This window comes from Tenrec ecaudatus, chromosome X (genome assembly GCF_050624435.1).
Source record: "Tenrec ecaudatus isolate mTenEca1 chromosome X, mTenEca1.hap1, whole genome shotgun sequence".
NCBI lineage: Eukaryota > Metazoa > Chordata > Mammalia > Afrosoricida > Tenrecidae > Tenrec > Tenrec ecaudatus.
In genome coordinates this window covers 89920050-89934768 of record NC_134548.1, presented here as the reverse complement: position 1 = coordinate 89934768, position 14719 = coordinate 89920050, and the positions used below count along the sequence as shown (strand labels likewise).

At 34.5% G+C, this 14719-nt stretch overlaps 1 protein-coding gene across 2 annotated transcripts in view; it reads left to right on the top strand.

The window, feature by feature from the left end:
• The window catches only part of HDX (highly divergent homeobox), a 246619-nt gene that overhangs the window by 60052 nt on the left and 171848 nt on the right, over positions 1-14719 (top strand). For both annotated transcript variants that reach the window (XM_075539089.1, XM_075539088.1), the window contains one exon: positions 12566-13672. In XM_075539089.1, the coding sequence (XP_075395204.1) occupies positions 12593-13672 (1080 nt within the window). In that variant the 5' untranslated portion in view covers positions 12566-12592. The remainder of the gene's footprint in view (positions 1-12565; positions 13673-14719) is intronic.

The window sequence follows — 14719 nt, the reverse complement described above, 5'->3', positions numbered from 1 at the left end:
AAAAGAGCAAGAAAACAAAGATGGCAAGAGAAAAAGAAAGTCTTAGAGAAAATATCCTTTTTTTAGACAGTTTTATTGGCACTTCTTCCACATATCATAAAATTTAATTGTTCAATCATATCAAGAAGAGTTGTACATTCATTCCCACAATCAATTTTAGATCATTTTCTTCTTTATATTCAGTGTTATTCTTATAATTATTGTTTAAGTTGTGTTAAAGATATACACAACAAAAGATTTTCCAACTCAACAACTTCTACATGTATAATTCAGTGCCACTGATTATACTCCTCGTGTTGTACAATTATTGATATCCTTTTCCAAATTATTCCATCACCATTAACATAATCTCCATGCTCCCTAAGCAACAACTCTTCCTCCACCCATGCTAACCAAAGATAAGTTTTTTTAAAAAGCCAGAGCAGAAATTTCTGCTATGGAACAAGTGAGAAATATTTGCGCCTAGGGAATATTCAGGTTGGGTTAAACGGAGGTCATCTGACCAAGTACCATATTATACCACGGTTCAAAACACCATAATCAAGTTTGCAATAATTTCTGTCTGAGAGTAAAGCTGGTCTAGTCCCTCGCCTATGGCTATAGAAGACCAACCAGAGCCTTAATCTGAGTAGCTAGTCTGCAGATGGAGTGTGGGGTACCACTGGTCTCCATAGCCTTTTACAAATTGGGTGTTCATAATTTAAGCTCTGATACATTTCCATTCATAATAATTAGATTTTGTTATCATCATCTTTGGGACACACAGGCTGGTGTGCCTCTTCCATGTGGATTTACTTGATGCCTTGCTTTGATGACTGTTTGTTTGAATACAGGCCTTTTTTTTTTAAACGTTTTATTAGGGGCTCATACAACTCTTAACACAATCCATACATATACATACATCAATTGTATAAAGCACATCCATACATTCCCCGCCCCAATCATTCTCAAAGCATTTGCTCTCCACTTAAGCCCTTTGCATCAGGTCCTCTTTTTTTTTCCCCTCCCTCCCCGCTCCCCCCTCCCTCATGTGCCCTTTGTAATTTATACATCGTTATTTTGTCATATCTTGCTCTATCTGGAGTCTCCCTTCCCCCTGCCGTCCCTCTCCCAGGGAGGAGGTCACATGTGGATCCCTGTAATCAGTTCCCCCTTTCCAACCCACTCACCCTACACTCTCCCTGCATCGCCCCTCACACCCTTGGTCCTGAAGGTATCATCCACCCTGGATTCCCTGTGCCTCCAGCCCTCATATGTACCAGTGTACAACCTCTGTCCTATCCAGCCCTGCAAGGTAGAATTCGGATCATGGTAGTTGGGGGGAGGAAGCATCCAGGATCTGGGGGAAAGCTGTGCTCTTCATCGGTACTACCTTGCACCCTGACTGACCCATCTCCTCTCCTAAACCCCTCTATGAGGGGATCTCCAGTGGCCAACACTTGGGTCTTGGGTCTCCACTCTGCACTTCCCCCTTCATTCAATGTGGTATACACACACACACACACACACATATTCTTTTTTTTTTTTTGCATGATGCCTTATACCTGGTCCCTTTGGCACCTCGTGATCGCACTGGCTGGTATGCTTATTCCATGTGGGCTTTTTTGCTTCGGAGCTAGATGGCCGCTTGTTTATCTTCAAGCCTTTAAGACCCCGGTCACTATCTCTTTTGATAGCTGGGCACCATCAGCTTTCTTCACCACATTTACTTGTTCACCCACTTTGGCTTCAACAGTTGTGTCGGGAGAGTGAGCATCATAGAGTACCAATTTAATAAACGAAAGTATTCATGCACTGAGGGAGTGCTTGAGTAGAGGCCCAAGGTCATTCTGCCACCTTAATATTAAACCTATAAATGTAGACAATCAGATCTATTTCCCCATCCAATACAAGCCTTTTAAGACGCCAGACAGTATTCACATTAATAGTCGGGTACAATCTGCTTTCTTCCCACACTTTGCTGCAGCACGCTTATCTTCATTAACCTCTTCATGAAGGCTAGTCTTGAACAGTGCCATGTTATAAGTACTAACCCCTCTTGGATCAGGGCTAGAATTACATGCGAGCCCAGAATCTATCTGCTTGTCCACAAGTTATAAATTAATCTGATTTACTTCGGTGGTCATATTGTGACAAAAACAAAAATCAACAATAACAACAAAAAACAAAAACAAACAACCCCCAGCTTCCCCACCCCCATGCCTCCCCCCCAAAAAACCCCCACCAAGAACCCAAAGAGAAAAGCATTGTCCATTATCCCACTGGGGTATAAATCGAGTGCATTGATAACATCAGTAAATTACCTAATGGCATAGAATTTTAGGTACTGTTTATATGAGGAATTTATGCGAGTGTAGTCTGAACTGCAATCCATGAGGTTTTGCTTTGAACAGATTGATTTCTTAAGCAATTGAGCTGTTTACATTGAGAATGGGAGTTGGTGCTAGGAGAAAATTCCCTGTATCATTTCTTACAAGGGCAGATCCTTGCTTCACAGATTAAAACCTGTCATGTTAATGCAAGCACTGAGGTATTAAATATATGGTGGTGGTGGGTCCCTTTTCATTGGACACACATTAAGCCATGGTTCCCTCCCAAGGTCCAATGCCTGCCGTTTCTACAGTCTTGGGGTGGCCATTATATGCTTCCTCTGTGATCAGAGTATTTCCGTCCTAAGCCCAAGGGTACCGACAGTTAGTTTTGAAGTTCACTCAGTTTGGGCTTCCACATCTTCCTAGCTAGTGGTCCTTGGGGGATGCCATGTTCGCTGTAAGGCCAGAGTCCAAGGTCATTATAGTTTAGTTCATGGCGTGGTTCACCAAGAGTTGGGTAGAAACATATTTGAGGTGTCTACCCAGGATCATCAAGCTGAGTTTATTCTTCATTTAGGTTTCCTACAATTATTGTTCAGCATCCCTTCCCGATATGAGATTACTCCTCCCCATTTGCCCACCACATCCACCAACCAAAATTGCCGTGCCTCCTCTCAAATGTAGATGCTTCCTTCCCCTGGTCCTAACTGGATTTTCCAGTAAGGTTCTGCTCTCATTCCTGTGGAAGGCCTGTTTCTTTGTCGCAGCCTTGCCTCCATGTTGTATAGCATCAAGTGGATGGTCTTCTCTCTTTTCCACCTTCTTGAAGGAGTGGCCCCAGTCAATGTGAGGTCTCCTCTTTCGGCGTGGCTCTTATGAAATGCACGAAGTGGAATAATATATGGTGAATGGCCAGTAGGCAGATATTTGTTTGGGAATAGGTTTCTAAGATTTGTTTAATGGGTGTTTTTTCCTTGTGTAGTGCACTTACACAATATTTGTCCTTTTGTGGTTGACTGACTTCACTCAGCATAATGCTTTCCAAGTCCTTTCCTGTCATGCGGCGTTGCATGCTTTCATCACTGTTTTTTAGGATGTATAACATTCCATTGTGTGGATGTGCCTTAGTTTCTTTATCCATTCTTCTACTACTGGGCGTTTGGGTTGCTTCTAGTTTCTTGCTATTGTGCACTGTGGTGATATAAATATGGGGTATCTTACATCCACTTATGTTGTGCCTCTTATTTCTTTGGGGCATATTCCTAATAGTGGTTTTGCTGGATTGTATGGAATTCATGTTCTCAGTTGCTTTAAGTATCACCATATCATCTTCCACAGTGGTTGTATGAATTTAGAAGTCCACCAAACAGTGTATACAAGTTGCCATCTTTCCAAATCCTCTCCAGCATTTTGTTTTCTGTTTTTTGAATTGAACTAACCTTGTGGGTATGAAGTGGTATCTCATTGTTTTAATTTGCATCCCTAATGGCTAGTGATTGTGAGCAGTTTTCCACTGTTTTTTAGCCTTTTGTGCTTCATTTTTGCTGAACTGTCTGATCATATCTTTTTTCTCACTTCTTAATTGTGTCTTCTGTTATTAAACTGTTGTAGATTTTTGGATATTTTGGTTATTAGATTCTTGTCCAATGTGTTGTTGATAAAATTTTTTTTTCCCAATCTGTGGGCTCTTATTTTACTCTCCTAATATCCTTTGATGTGCATAAGTGATATAATATAGCTTTATAAGATGGTCTCACTTTGATAAGCATAATGTCCTCTATCTTTGTGTCTTGTGGTGTTTAAGAAAATTATCTTTGTTTTTTTATTGAAGCATAAAATTCCATAGTATTAATGTGCCAGAGCTTATTTTTCCTGCCCTTTATAGGTGGTTTTTTTTTTGTTTTCATGATTTTGTTATTGTGGAAATTGTGGCAATAAACATAGCTGTACATGTCTGTTGGTATTGTACTCTTAATTTCTTTAAGGCATATACCCAGCAGAAAGAGTGCGGATCATAATATTTGGATTTGCATTTCTTTAAGAAAGTGCCATACTGATATGTAAATGTTTGTAGAATTTTACAGTCCTACTAGAAATATAAATGTGTTCCTATCTCTCCACATCCTCTCCAGAATTTTTTTATTTTCTGTTTTATTTAATTCTTCCAGGAGTATTGGGGTAAGGTGATATTTCATTGTTGTTTTAATTTGTATTTCTCTTATTGCTCATGAACATAAATATTTCTTCATATACCTGTTGACCTGTCTGGTTGTCATCTTTGGTAGCATGTTCATGTCTTTTGCCCATTTAAAATTTTTTCTCTAAATATTGGAGATTAACTCTTTATCTGATGTATTATCGCTAAATATTTTTTCCAGTCTGCGGATTCTCTGTTGACTCTTAATGAAATCTCTTGTTGTGCACAACTTCTGTATGTTCAGTAGGCCCCAGTTCTTTATGTTGTCTTCTATGGTGTGGATATTTTTCATTATTTTTGGTAGAATGTTTATGCCTTGTATTGGGGTCATTAACTTTGTCCCTATTATTTAACTGATTTTAAAAATTGTGTGATTTATATTTAATTCTTTGAGCCATATAGAGTTCGTTTTTGGACGTGCTGTGAGGCATGTGTCTTGTTTTATTCTTTTGAAGGTAAAGATCCCATTCTTCCTGCACCATGTCTCTTTCCCATGTAAAGTGTTTTAGTTCTTTGTTAAAATTTAGGTCCCTAGATTTTGGGTTATACTCCTGGGTTTCTGTTTTAACCCATTTGTCTTCAATTGTTGTACCAGTACCAGTAGGTTTAGATTGTCATGGGTATTTAGTAGGTTTAAGTCTGGGAGAGAAAAGCTTCCTTTGGTTTTATTTTTTAATAGTGTTTTATTTTTCCTAGGTTTCTTTTTTCCTATTTAAGTTGGTAATTAGTTTTTCCATTTCCTCAAAACACTGTAGTGGGATGTGGATCACAATTGCTGTAAATTTGTAAAGGAATTTTGGGAATATTGTTATTTTCACAAAATTTAGTCTGCCTATCTCAGAATATGGTAACTTGATCTCTTTGTGTACGTTGCTTTTAGACTTTTGAAGGAGTATTTTGTAGTTTTATTTGTATAAGTCTTCTGTTTCTCTGGTAAGATTTATTCCTAAATATTTTCTCTTGTATAGTTATTAAAAATGGTGTTGTTCTTTTTATATATTTTTGGCTATTTCACTCTTCATATATAAGAACTCAATTTATTTCTTTATGCTGATTTTATAATCCGCTACACTGCCGAATTTTTCATCTAGTTCAAACAATTATTGAGTTGAATCTTAGGGGTTTTCTATAAATAGGTTATGTGGTCTGGAAATAAAGAATTTTTTTCTTCTGTGCCTATATGGGTAATCTTAATTTCATTTTGATGTCTTTTGGCTCTAGATAAAACTTCCAGCATTATATTAAATAAAAGTCATGATAAAGGCAACCTTGCCTAGTTCCAATTTGAAAATGAAGTGATTTCAATTTCTCTCCATTCAGTGAGACTCAGGCCATTGGTTGTCCATATATGGCTGTTATTATGTTGAGAAATTTTCCTTCTATGCCTATTTTGTTAAGTTTTTTTTTAATCAGGAATGGATGTTGAATTTTATTTAGTGCCTTTTCTCCATTGATTGATTATCTCAATGTTTTTTATTTATTGATCCTTGCTTTATGACCTAAAATATGGTCTATTCTAAAATTGATTCAGTAAATGCTAAAGAGGAAAGTGAAATGAATATTTGTTGGGTAAAGTGACCTGTAAATATTTATGTGATCCAGTTGTTTGGTTATTATTTGATATTTTTGTGTGTTTTTATTTTATTTTTTCTTTATTTATTTTATTAGTTGGGATTTAATACATGTATCATATCATTCCATATTTCATTCCCGTCTAGCACAATTGCTATCACAATCAGTTTCCAAACATTCTTTTTCTACATGGACTCCTTAACATCATCTCCCTTTTAGCCCTCCCGTCCCCCATCACTGTACCTTCCTCCTCCAGCACCCTTTATTCTACTTGCTGTTCCTATAGGTTCATCAATCCAGGGTTTTATATACTGAGAGCAGAAAAGAATATAACAGCTTCAAGAGGATGACCTCCAATGACATAACACCTCTAAGATACACTCTAATGCAAACAAATAAAAGCCAAACAAAATAATACAAGCCAAAAATATAGAAAAATTTGGAAATCAGATCAGGTCCAGCCTGCATCATAGGGGGGATCTATTATCTTGATCTACTGGTCTGAGTGTCTATTATTGTACCAGTACCAAACTGTTTTGACAACTGTGGCTGTGTAGTAGGGTTTGAGGTCAGGTCGTGTAAGACCACTTACTGGGTTCTTCTTTGTGAGGAGTTCTTTGCCTATCCTGAGCTTCTTCCCTCTCCATATAATGTTGGTAAACAGTGTTTCCATTTCTTTTAAAGAAAGGGAATTTGGATCGGGATTGAATTGAATTTGTATATTGATTTAGGTAGTATTGACATTTTCACAATAGCGAATCTTCTGATCCATGAACACGGAATACTCTTCTATTTGTGTTGAGGCCTTCTGCTTTCTTGTAGTGGCGTTCTGTAGTTTTCTTCTTCATGCAGTTAGTTTTGTTTTTTGGACTAGGTTTATTCCTAATTATTTCAGGTTTTGCGTGGCTATTATGAATGGTACCGATTTCCTTGATATCTGTTCAGTATTCTCATCACTGGTGTATAGGAATTCAATTGATTGCTGCTTGTTAATTTTGTATCTTGATATATTCTGTCAAACTTCTTTATCGCTTCTATTGTGGGACCCTTAGGATTCTCAATGTATAAAATAATGCCTTCTGAAAACTACAAGAGTTTAATTTCCTTGTATCTTTTAAAATTTTCATTCCAGTTGATCAATCTTTAGTTGAAAGTGATGTTTTGAAGAATCCTACTGTCATAATATGATCTATTTATCTCTTCATTTAATAAGAATTTGATTAATGTATTTTCATCAAAACACATGAAGGTTTTTCATTTTATGCATAAATATATTAATTATGGTTATGGTTTCTTGTTCTATGTACTGACCTTTTTTGTCTTTCATTATGTCATTAACTTTGATTTCTATTTTGTCTGAGATAAATCTTGCAAATCCAACTTTCTTTTGCTTGCCAATAGCTTCATATTTTTTGTTCTGATCCTTTCATTTTTAATCTATGATTATCTTTAAGTCCAAGGTGCATTTCTTGTAAACAGCATATTAAAGATTCATGTGTTTTTTTAAATCAATTATATTAGTCTTTGCCTTTTAACCGGTCAATTCAGTACATTTACATTCAGTGATGTTATTGACAAACATGGCTTTGTTGATGTCATTTAGTTAATTTTTTATGATGTTACTTGTTTTAGTTTTCATGATGATTTTTATGTTGTCTTCCTGTTGTTATTTGCTTGTCCTGTTGATACTCTCTTTGCTTTTTCTGCATGTTTATCCTATTCTTTGTCTTGTTTACAAGATTTTCATCTTGATTGTTTTGTTGAAGTTTTAATTTTCTATTTGTAGATTATTTGTGTGTATGTGTGCGTGTGTGGTTTTCTTTTCAATTTCAAAGTAGTTTGCTGTATTTTGTGAATGGTTCAATGACTTTCCTGGTCAACCATTTATTGTCTGCTCTGTACTCTCTGCTCTTATTTATTTATTTACTTATTATATTTATAGCATAATATTGCTACAGTTCCTTGTTTTAATTTACTTGGTTTCATTTCATTCTGAGTAATCCTTCAGTGGGATATTTGCTCCATGATCATTTATTTTTTAAATATTTTTTGGTTGCTCCCTTGTTGTTATAGATTTTTCTGTCCTTAGAATTCCTTTTAATATTTTTGCAAAGCTTATCATGTTTTTATAAATTGCTTTTGTTTTTCTTTTTCTGTAAATATTTATATTACTCCCTCATATTTTAAAATTTTGTATTTAAAGATCATTTTATTTGGGACTCTTACAACTCCTTTAACAATTCGTACATCAGTTGTGTCAAGCACATTTGTACATATGTTGCCATCATTATTTTCTAGACATTTGCTTTCTATTGAGCCCTTGGTATTAGCTCCTCTTTTTTCCCTTCTTCCCCAGCCCCACCCTTGTGATCCCTTGATAAATCATAAATTATTGTTTTCATATCTTACACCAACCACTGTCTCCCTTTCCCCATGGTTTCTGTTGTTTGTCCCCCTGGAAGCGGGGTGTGGTGTGGTCATGTGTCGATCTTTGTGATTAGTTCCCCCTTCCTCCCCTCCACTCCCCATCTCCCCCTACACTTCTGATATTGCTATTCACATTCCTGTTCTTAGATTCCGTGTGTCATAGACTCTTATCTCTTAGCTGTACATATGCTCATGTTCCAGTCTAGCCTGCAGTGAAAGGCAATACTGGGATCATGATAGTGGGGGATGAGGAAGCCTTAAGGAACCAGTGGAGGATTGTGTGCTTCATCGGTGCTTTACTGCACCCTGATTGACTCATCCCATCCCTGTAACCCCTCTGTGAGAGGAGGTCCCATTGTTGACATATGGGCTTTGAGTCTCTGTCCCGACCCCCTTCATTCTCAACAATGGTTTTTTGCTTTTTTATTTATATGTTTGTTTTGGGTCTTCTGATGCCTGTTACCCTGTCCTAGCAGCTTCTCATGATCACACAGGCTAGTATGCTTTTTCCATGTGGGCTTGCTGCTTTTCTTCTGGATGGCTGCTTGTTTAACTTCAAGCCTTTAAGACCCTGGACTCTATATCTTTTTATAGCCAGGCACCATCTGTTTTCTTCACCACATTTACTTGTGCAACCATTTTGTCTTCAGCGATTGTGCTGAGAGAGTGAGCATCACAGAATGTCAGGTTGTTAGAACAAAATGTTCCTGAAATGAGTGAGAGCACAAGCAAAGGCCCACAGTTCATCCACTATCTCAGTATATTGAGGAACAATTTTGCTAGAGTGGTTGGCAATTTTCCGTTCAATATTTTGAATATATTATTCCAGTGTCTTCTTGCATGAATGGTTTTGATGGAAAAACCTGAACTTATCCTGATTGTGTGGCCTTTTTATATAATTCTCTTTTTTTGCCACACAGTTTTCAGAATTATTTCCTTATCGTTAATATTGAAAAAGAATTTTATGGTCACCAGAGATTGGTTAGTCTTTTTTTCTGTTTTTTCTTAAGTAGTATTACATTGTTTTTAACTTCAAATTATCCTTATATTAACCTTTTTAGACCAAATAATCCATCTCACTGTTGATGGATATTTTTAAAGAGGATAATATATATCTAACAATAGCTGGTAAGTTTTATTCTTGCAACTAAAAACTTTTAGTAAAATTTAATTCCATTATTGGGAGACATTGACAATTAATTTTCTTTTTCAATATTTTAAGCAGAAATATTTATTAAGCATAACTCTTCTTCACTAAAGAATATTGAAAATAATAGAAATTTATGTATTTGACTGTTTTCATTATGGTATTAATTATGATTTTAAGCTGTAATAAAGCAATACTTCCAGCTTGATGTGGCATATTGGTTTTTTTCTCCCTTTACTAAAGAATCTAAGACTCCTTTTTAAACAATTTCTCACTTCTGTTTTGTTATGAGTTTCCTTTCTTCTACTTTGTCCTAAAGAAAGCTGTCACTTTTTCTTCTTGTTTCGATCAGGGCACCTTCCTCTGACAATCTCACTTATTTCCTTCTATATATTTTTTTTACTTCTAATGTGTTAGATATTTGTATTTTATATTTATTAATTTTATATATAATGTGTGAAATTATATATGAAATAACTTAATAGTATATGTAACCAAAGCAGCTGGGTTGTAAAATAAAGGTTGTTATCACTGTTTTGGCTGTGTTCTAAATAAGCAACATCGTTAAATAGCTGAGTTTCATATTAATATGCATATCATTATGCTACATCTAACTTTTGTCTGGGTACATAATACATACATACCTAGTGTTTATAACACACTAATTCCATTCTTATTCTTCCAAAGTTAAGGTAGGTGTTGTGTGATTAAAGCATGGTAGGTTCTTTGTTTGTTGTAACAATATGGCTCAACACAGGGCTATAAATATATAATCAAATTCAAATTTTACCAACTAAGTGTGTTTTTCCACTATAACTTTTAAAATATAATGTTTATGTATTTTCGAACATTGTTAGCAAATTCATCATTCTGGCCATATATACTTTTCTTTCTTGAAAAGTCAAAACTTGGAACTTATATGAATATTTGCAAAATTCTCCTTTTTGGACAATAGATTGGAATTTAATTTATTTAAGACATTTATATTTTAGCATTCTTCAAGTATGTATCTTAAACTCTTTTTGTTTTTCTCCATATCTCCTTTCCATTTGACATTTATATTAGTATGTCCCTTGGCTTTTACTTCTCACTTCTGCTGTTTAGTGAAAGTAAATCAGATTGGGTTTTAAATTCACACAACCTCATTCGAAGCAACATGAAATATTTCAGCTTTTGGAATTTTTGTTTCAAAATATGAATTGCAACATTAAATTGCCAGCAGATATGAGTATTTCAGAAGTTTTGCATCACTACTTATGGTGAAGTGGAAGGAAACTGTGCTTTGTTGTGAATTGTTTTTGAATAATTTCCTTGCTACTTACTAGCAGGATACTTTCCACAATCTACTTTCTGGGAATCAATTTCTTTATTCTTTTATTTTCTTTTTTTATAACAGTTTTATTAGAACTTCATCCACGTATCATACGATTCAATGATTCAATCATATGAAGAAGAGTTGTACAATTATCACCACAGTAAATTCTAAGACATTTTCTTTTTCCTTGTTCTCATTGTTATTCATGTAATTATTTTTATAGTGTGGCAAAAATATGCACAATGAAATATTCTCTAATTCCACAACTTCTACATGTAGAATCTGATTCCTAAACATCAGTTTCTTCATATATAACTAGGAATATAGCATTGACCAAAAGATCTAGTATATATGAAGAGCACACAATCGGTATTCAATACATGTTATCTTTTATTAGTAGTATTGCAGCATGATTCATTTTGTATATAATACAAATAAGCATTTAAAGTTGGATAACTGATATGTTTTTAAAAAACACATCATACAAAAGTCAACTCCCCAAATACAATCTGTACAATGTTTATGCAAGGTTAGTTCATTCAGTTTTTAAAACAGTTTAAAATTAATAGATGATTTTGATTGTTTATATGTAATCACATTATGTAACCTAATATGTTCTCCTGCCTGATTCAAGAAGAAACATGATTCACCATAATAATTCAAAGATAGTAGTAGTAAGTTACTTATGTAAAATACATTTTGTAACTAAATTCTGAGTGCCAACCACTGACATTGTTTTTATTGATAATGACATTTATGTTTATTAAAGCAATACATAATCACTATTTAAAATTTGGTAAATAGAGAAATGTGTAAAGAAAAAAAATCTACTATTAAATAAATAACTAATTAGGAAAATTCTTTGCAACTTGTTATATATTTTTACTATCTTTAGTAGAAATTTTTTCATACAAATAATTAAAAATACAAGTACACCAATATAGAAATGAATAATATTAATAGAAAGACAATTCTATCAAAGTAGTATAGTACAGTATGATTCTCCAACCTCATGAAGATATATGTACAGAAATGTGTATTACAATATGGTTTCTAATGACAAATTTTAAATAATTAAATATCAAACAATATAGAGTTAACCAAATTATGCTCCATTCTCATATAGTAAGAATTATTAACATGAAGATTCCAAATGTAAATATTTAAAACATTACCAATGTCATTAAATGTCATCATTTTTGTATGACTTCTAGTTTTTACTATTAAAAATAATATATTATGAAAATCATTGCAAATAATTTTGGTCTACATATTTGATTAATTTTTAAGATAAATTCCAAGAAGTGAGTTTACTATCTAAAAGTAAAAGATCGTTTTGGGGTTATTGATAAATATTGATTGGATTGTGAGAAAGGTAAGCATAATAATATGCTCTGTTTGAATAATATATTAAGTGTAAGTTTATTAAGTGTGACTAGGACTTTTGATCATCTTTGATCTTAAATTTTAGTTTATTGTTTTCCTTTTGTATACACCTTCTTTTGATAAAAATAACATAATTTATTGCATGAACAGTTTTTCTTGATTCATTGCTAATACTTTTTTTTATTAATTTCATTTTTCTGTGCTTCCAGACGTGGGTTGGCAATAAGAGAAGAAAAATGAGTACTAAGAATTCTGAATCAGCAGCAGCAACACCAAGAACTGTTTCTGGCACCTCTTTGGCAGTTCCAGATGTTACAGTCAGAAATGTGGTTAATATTGCTCGACCCCCAAACCAACAGTCATCTTGGACAACTGGCAATAATGATGTCATTCTCACTGGTATATATAGTCCAACCAGTTCATCGAATAGGCAAGGGACAACCAAGCATACGAATATACAAATCCCAGAAGCACACAAAATCCCTATTCAGAAAGCTACCGGTAAAAATGACACTGAGTTTCAGTTACACATACCAGTTCAAAGACAAGTAGCACACTGTAAAAATGCCTCCCTACTCCTCGGAGAAAAAACTATTATTTTGTCAAGACAGACAAGTGTGCTAAATGCTGGAAACTCAGTATACAATAACACGAAGAAAAATTATGGAAGCTCTTCGGTGCAAACTTCTGAAATGATGGTACCCCAAAAGCCATCTGTGTGCCACCGACCTTGCAAAATTGAGCCAGTTGGAATTCAAAGAACGTATAAGCCAGAACACACAGGTTTGGGTTCACACAACTCATGTGGACAAAAGTCAATTATTAGAGACCCTTACTGTAGGACACAAAACTTGGAAATCCGTGAAGTATTTTCATTGGCAGTTAGTGATTATCCTCAGAGAATTTTGGGAGGAAATGCTCCTCAGAAGCCTAGCTCAGCTGAAGGAACCTGTTTGTCCATTGCAATGGAGACTGGAAATGCTGATGATGAGTATGCCAGAGAGGAGGCGCTGGCATCCATGGGAGCACAGACACCAAACTACTCAAGGTTTTATGAAAGTGGAAGTTCCCTTCGGCTTGACAACCAAAGTACAACTTTGTCTGGGCCAGGAAGAAATATGTCAAATTCACAAATGGTGAATATTAGAGATTTGTCAGACAATGTACTATATCAAAACAGAGACTACCACCTGGTACCACGAACCTCATTACATACAGCATCTAGTACAATGTACAGTAACGCACGGAATAGTTTTTCCCCACATTTTGCACCATCGAACCAATTGAGGTTATCACAAAACCAAAACAATTACCAGGTAATGTGTAAATTTATTTTGTAAAGAGTTTTAAAAGTAATATTTGGTTTTTAAATAATGTGTTACATTCAATCAAACTTAGAGTTTGAATCATTAACTCACCTTGTGGGGGTAGTGTGGGATGTTCACTTCACAGTAATAGATTGGAGTCAAATTCACTGAAGAATCTTGCACTTTCTTTTTTTGTTTTATAATGGTGTATTTTTTCTCAGAATATAATTATTTTCATAGCATTGCAATTCTCCTCTGTCATTGAAAATTATTTTGCTCAGGAAATGATCGACTTATGGGAAGCCTGACATTATTCATCATTAAAATAGGATTGAATTAGCTAGACTCATTCTCTTAATCAGAGATTATTTCTTCACTGGATTTTACTTGTATTTCTGAGGACATGCCAGTAGATGAATAGTGCCGTCCATAGTACATAGCCAAGAATGTCAATAATTTCTGTAGGTGCTGATGACTGAGGTATCAGTTCCTGCAATAACACAACCAACAGCTTTTTCTCAATTAAGTGCTTTATTAAAATTTTAAGTGGAACACTAATCACATAGTCTTTTAAAATTTTTACAAGTAAGCTATTTTAGAACTGTCCACAAGATGAATATTATTTCTTTACTGTTGCACATATTCTATCATTTAGATATTCCTCAAATAATCATTTTTTAACAATGAGGTATAAGACTACTTTAGAACATATCTTAAAATCATAGATCTTCCCATATTATTCCTTTTGAAAACTTTTCAGAGAATGAGAATAACAGGACATGGGTGTTTGCTATTTTGCCTTGGTACTGGCGACTCCTTTGGATCTGTCCAGTCACAATATTTAAGGCTGATTGCATTTAAGATTCTTCTCTCAAGTAATTTAAGGAACCAGTTTCATTTAACTCCCTTTTTTAAATAATCAAAACCTTCAAAACGAAGAATACAAATTCAAGAAATAAAATCGTGTAGGAAGTATCTTGTGGTAGAATTAAAATAATTTAACAACCAACCAGTTCAATGCCCTAATGACCATTTTAAGTGTGAAAATTTTAAGTA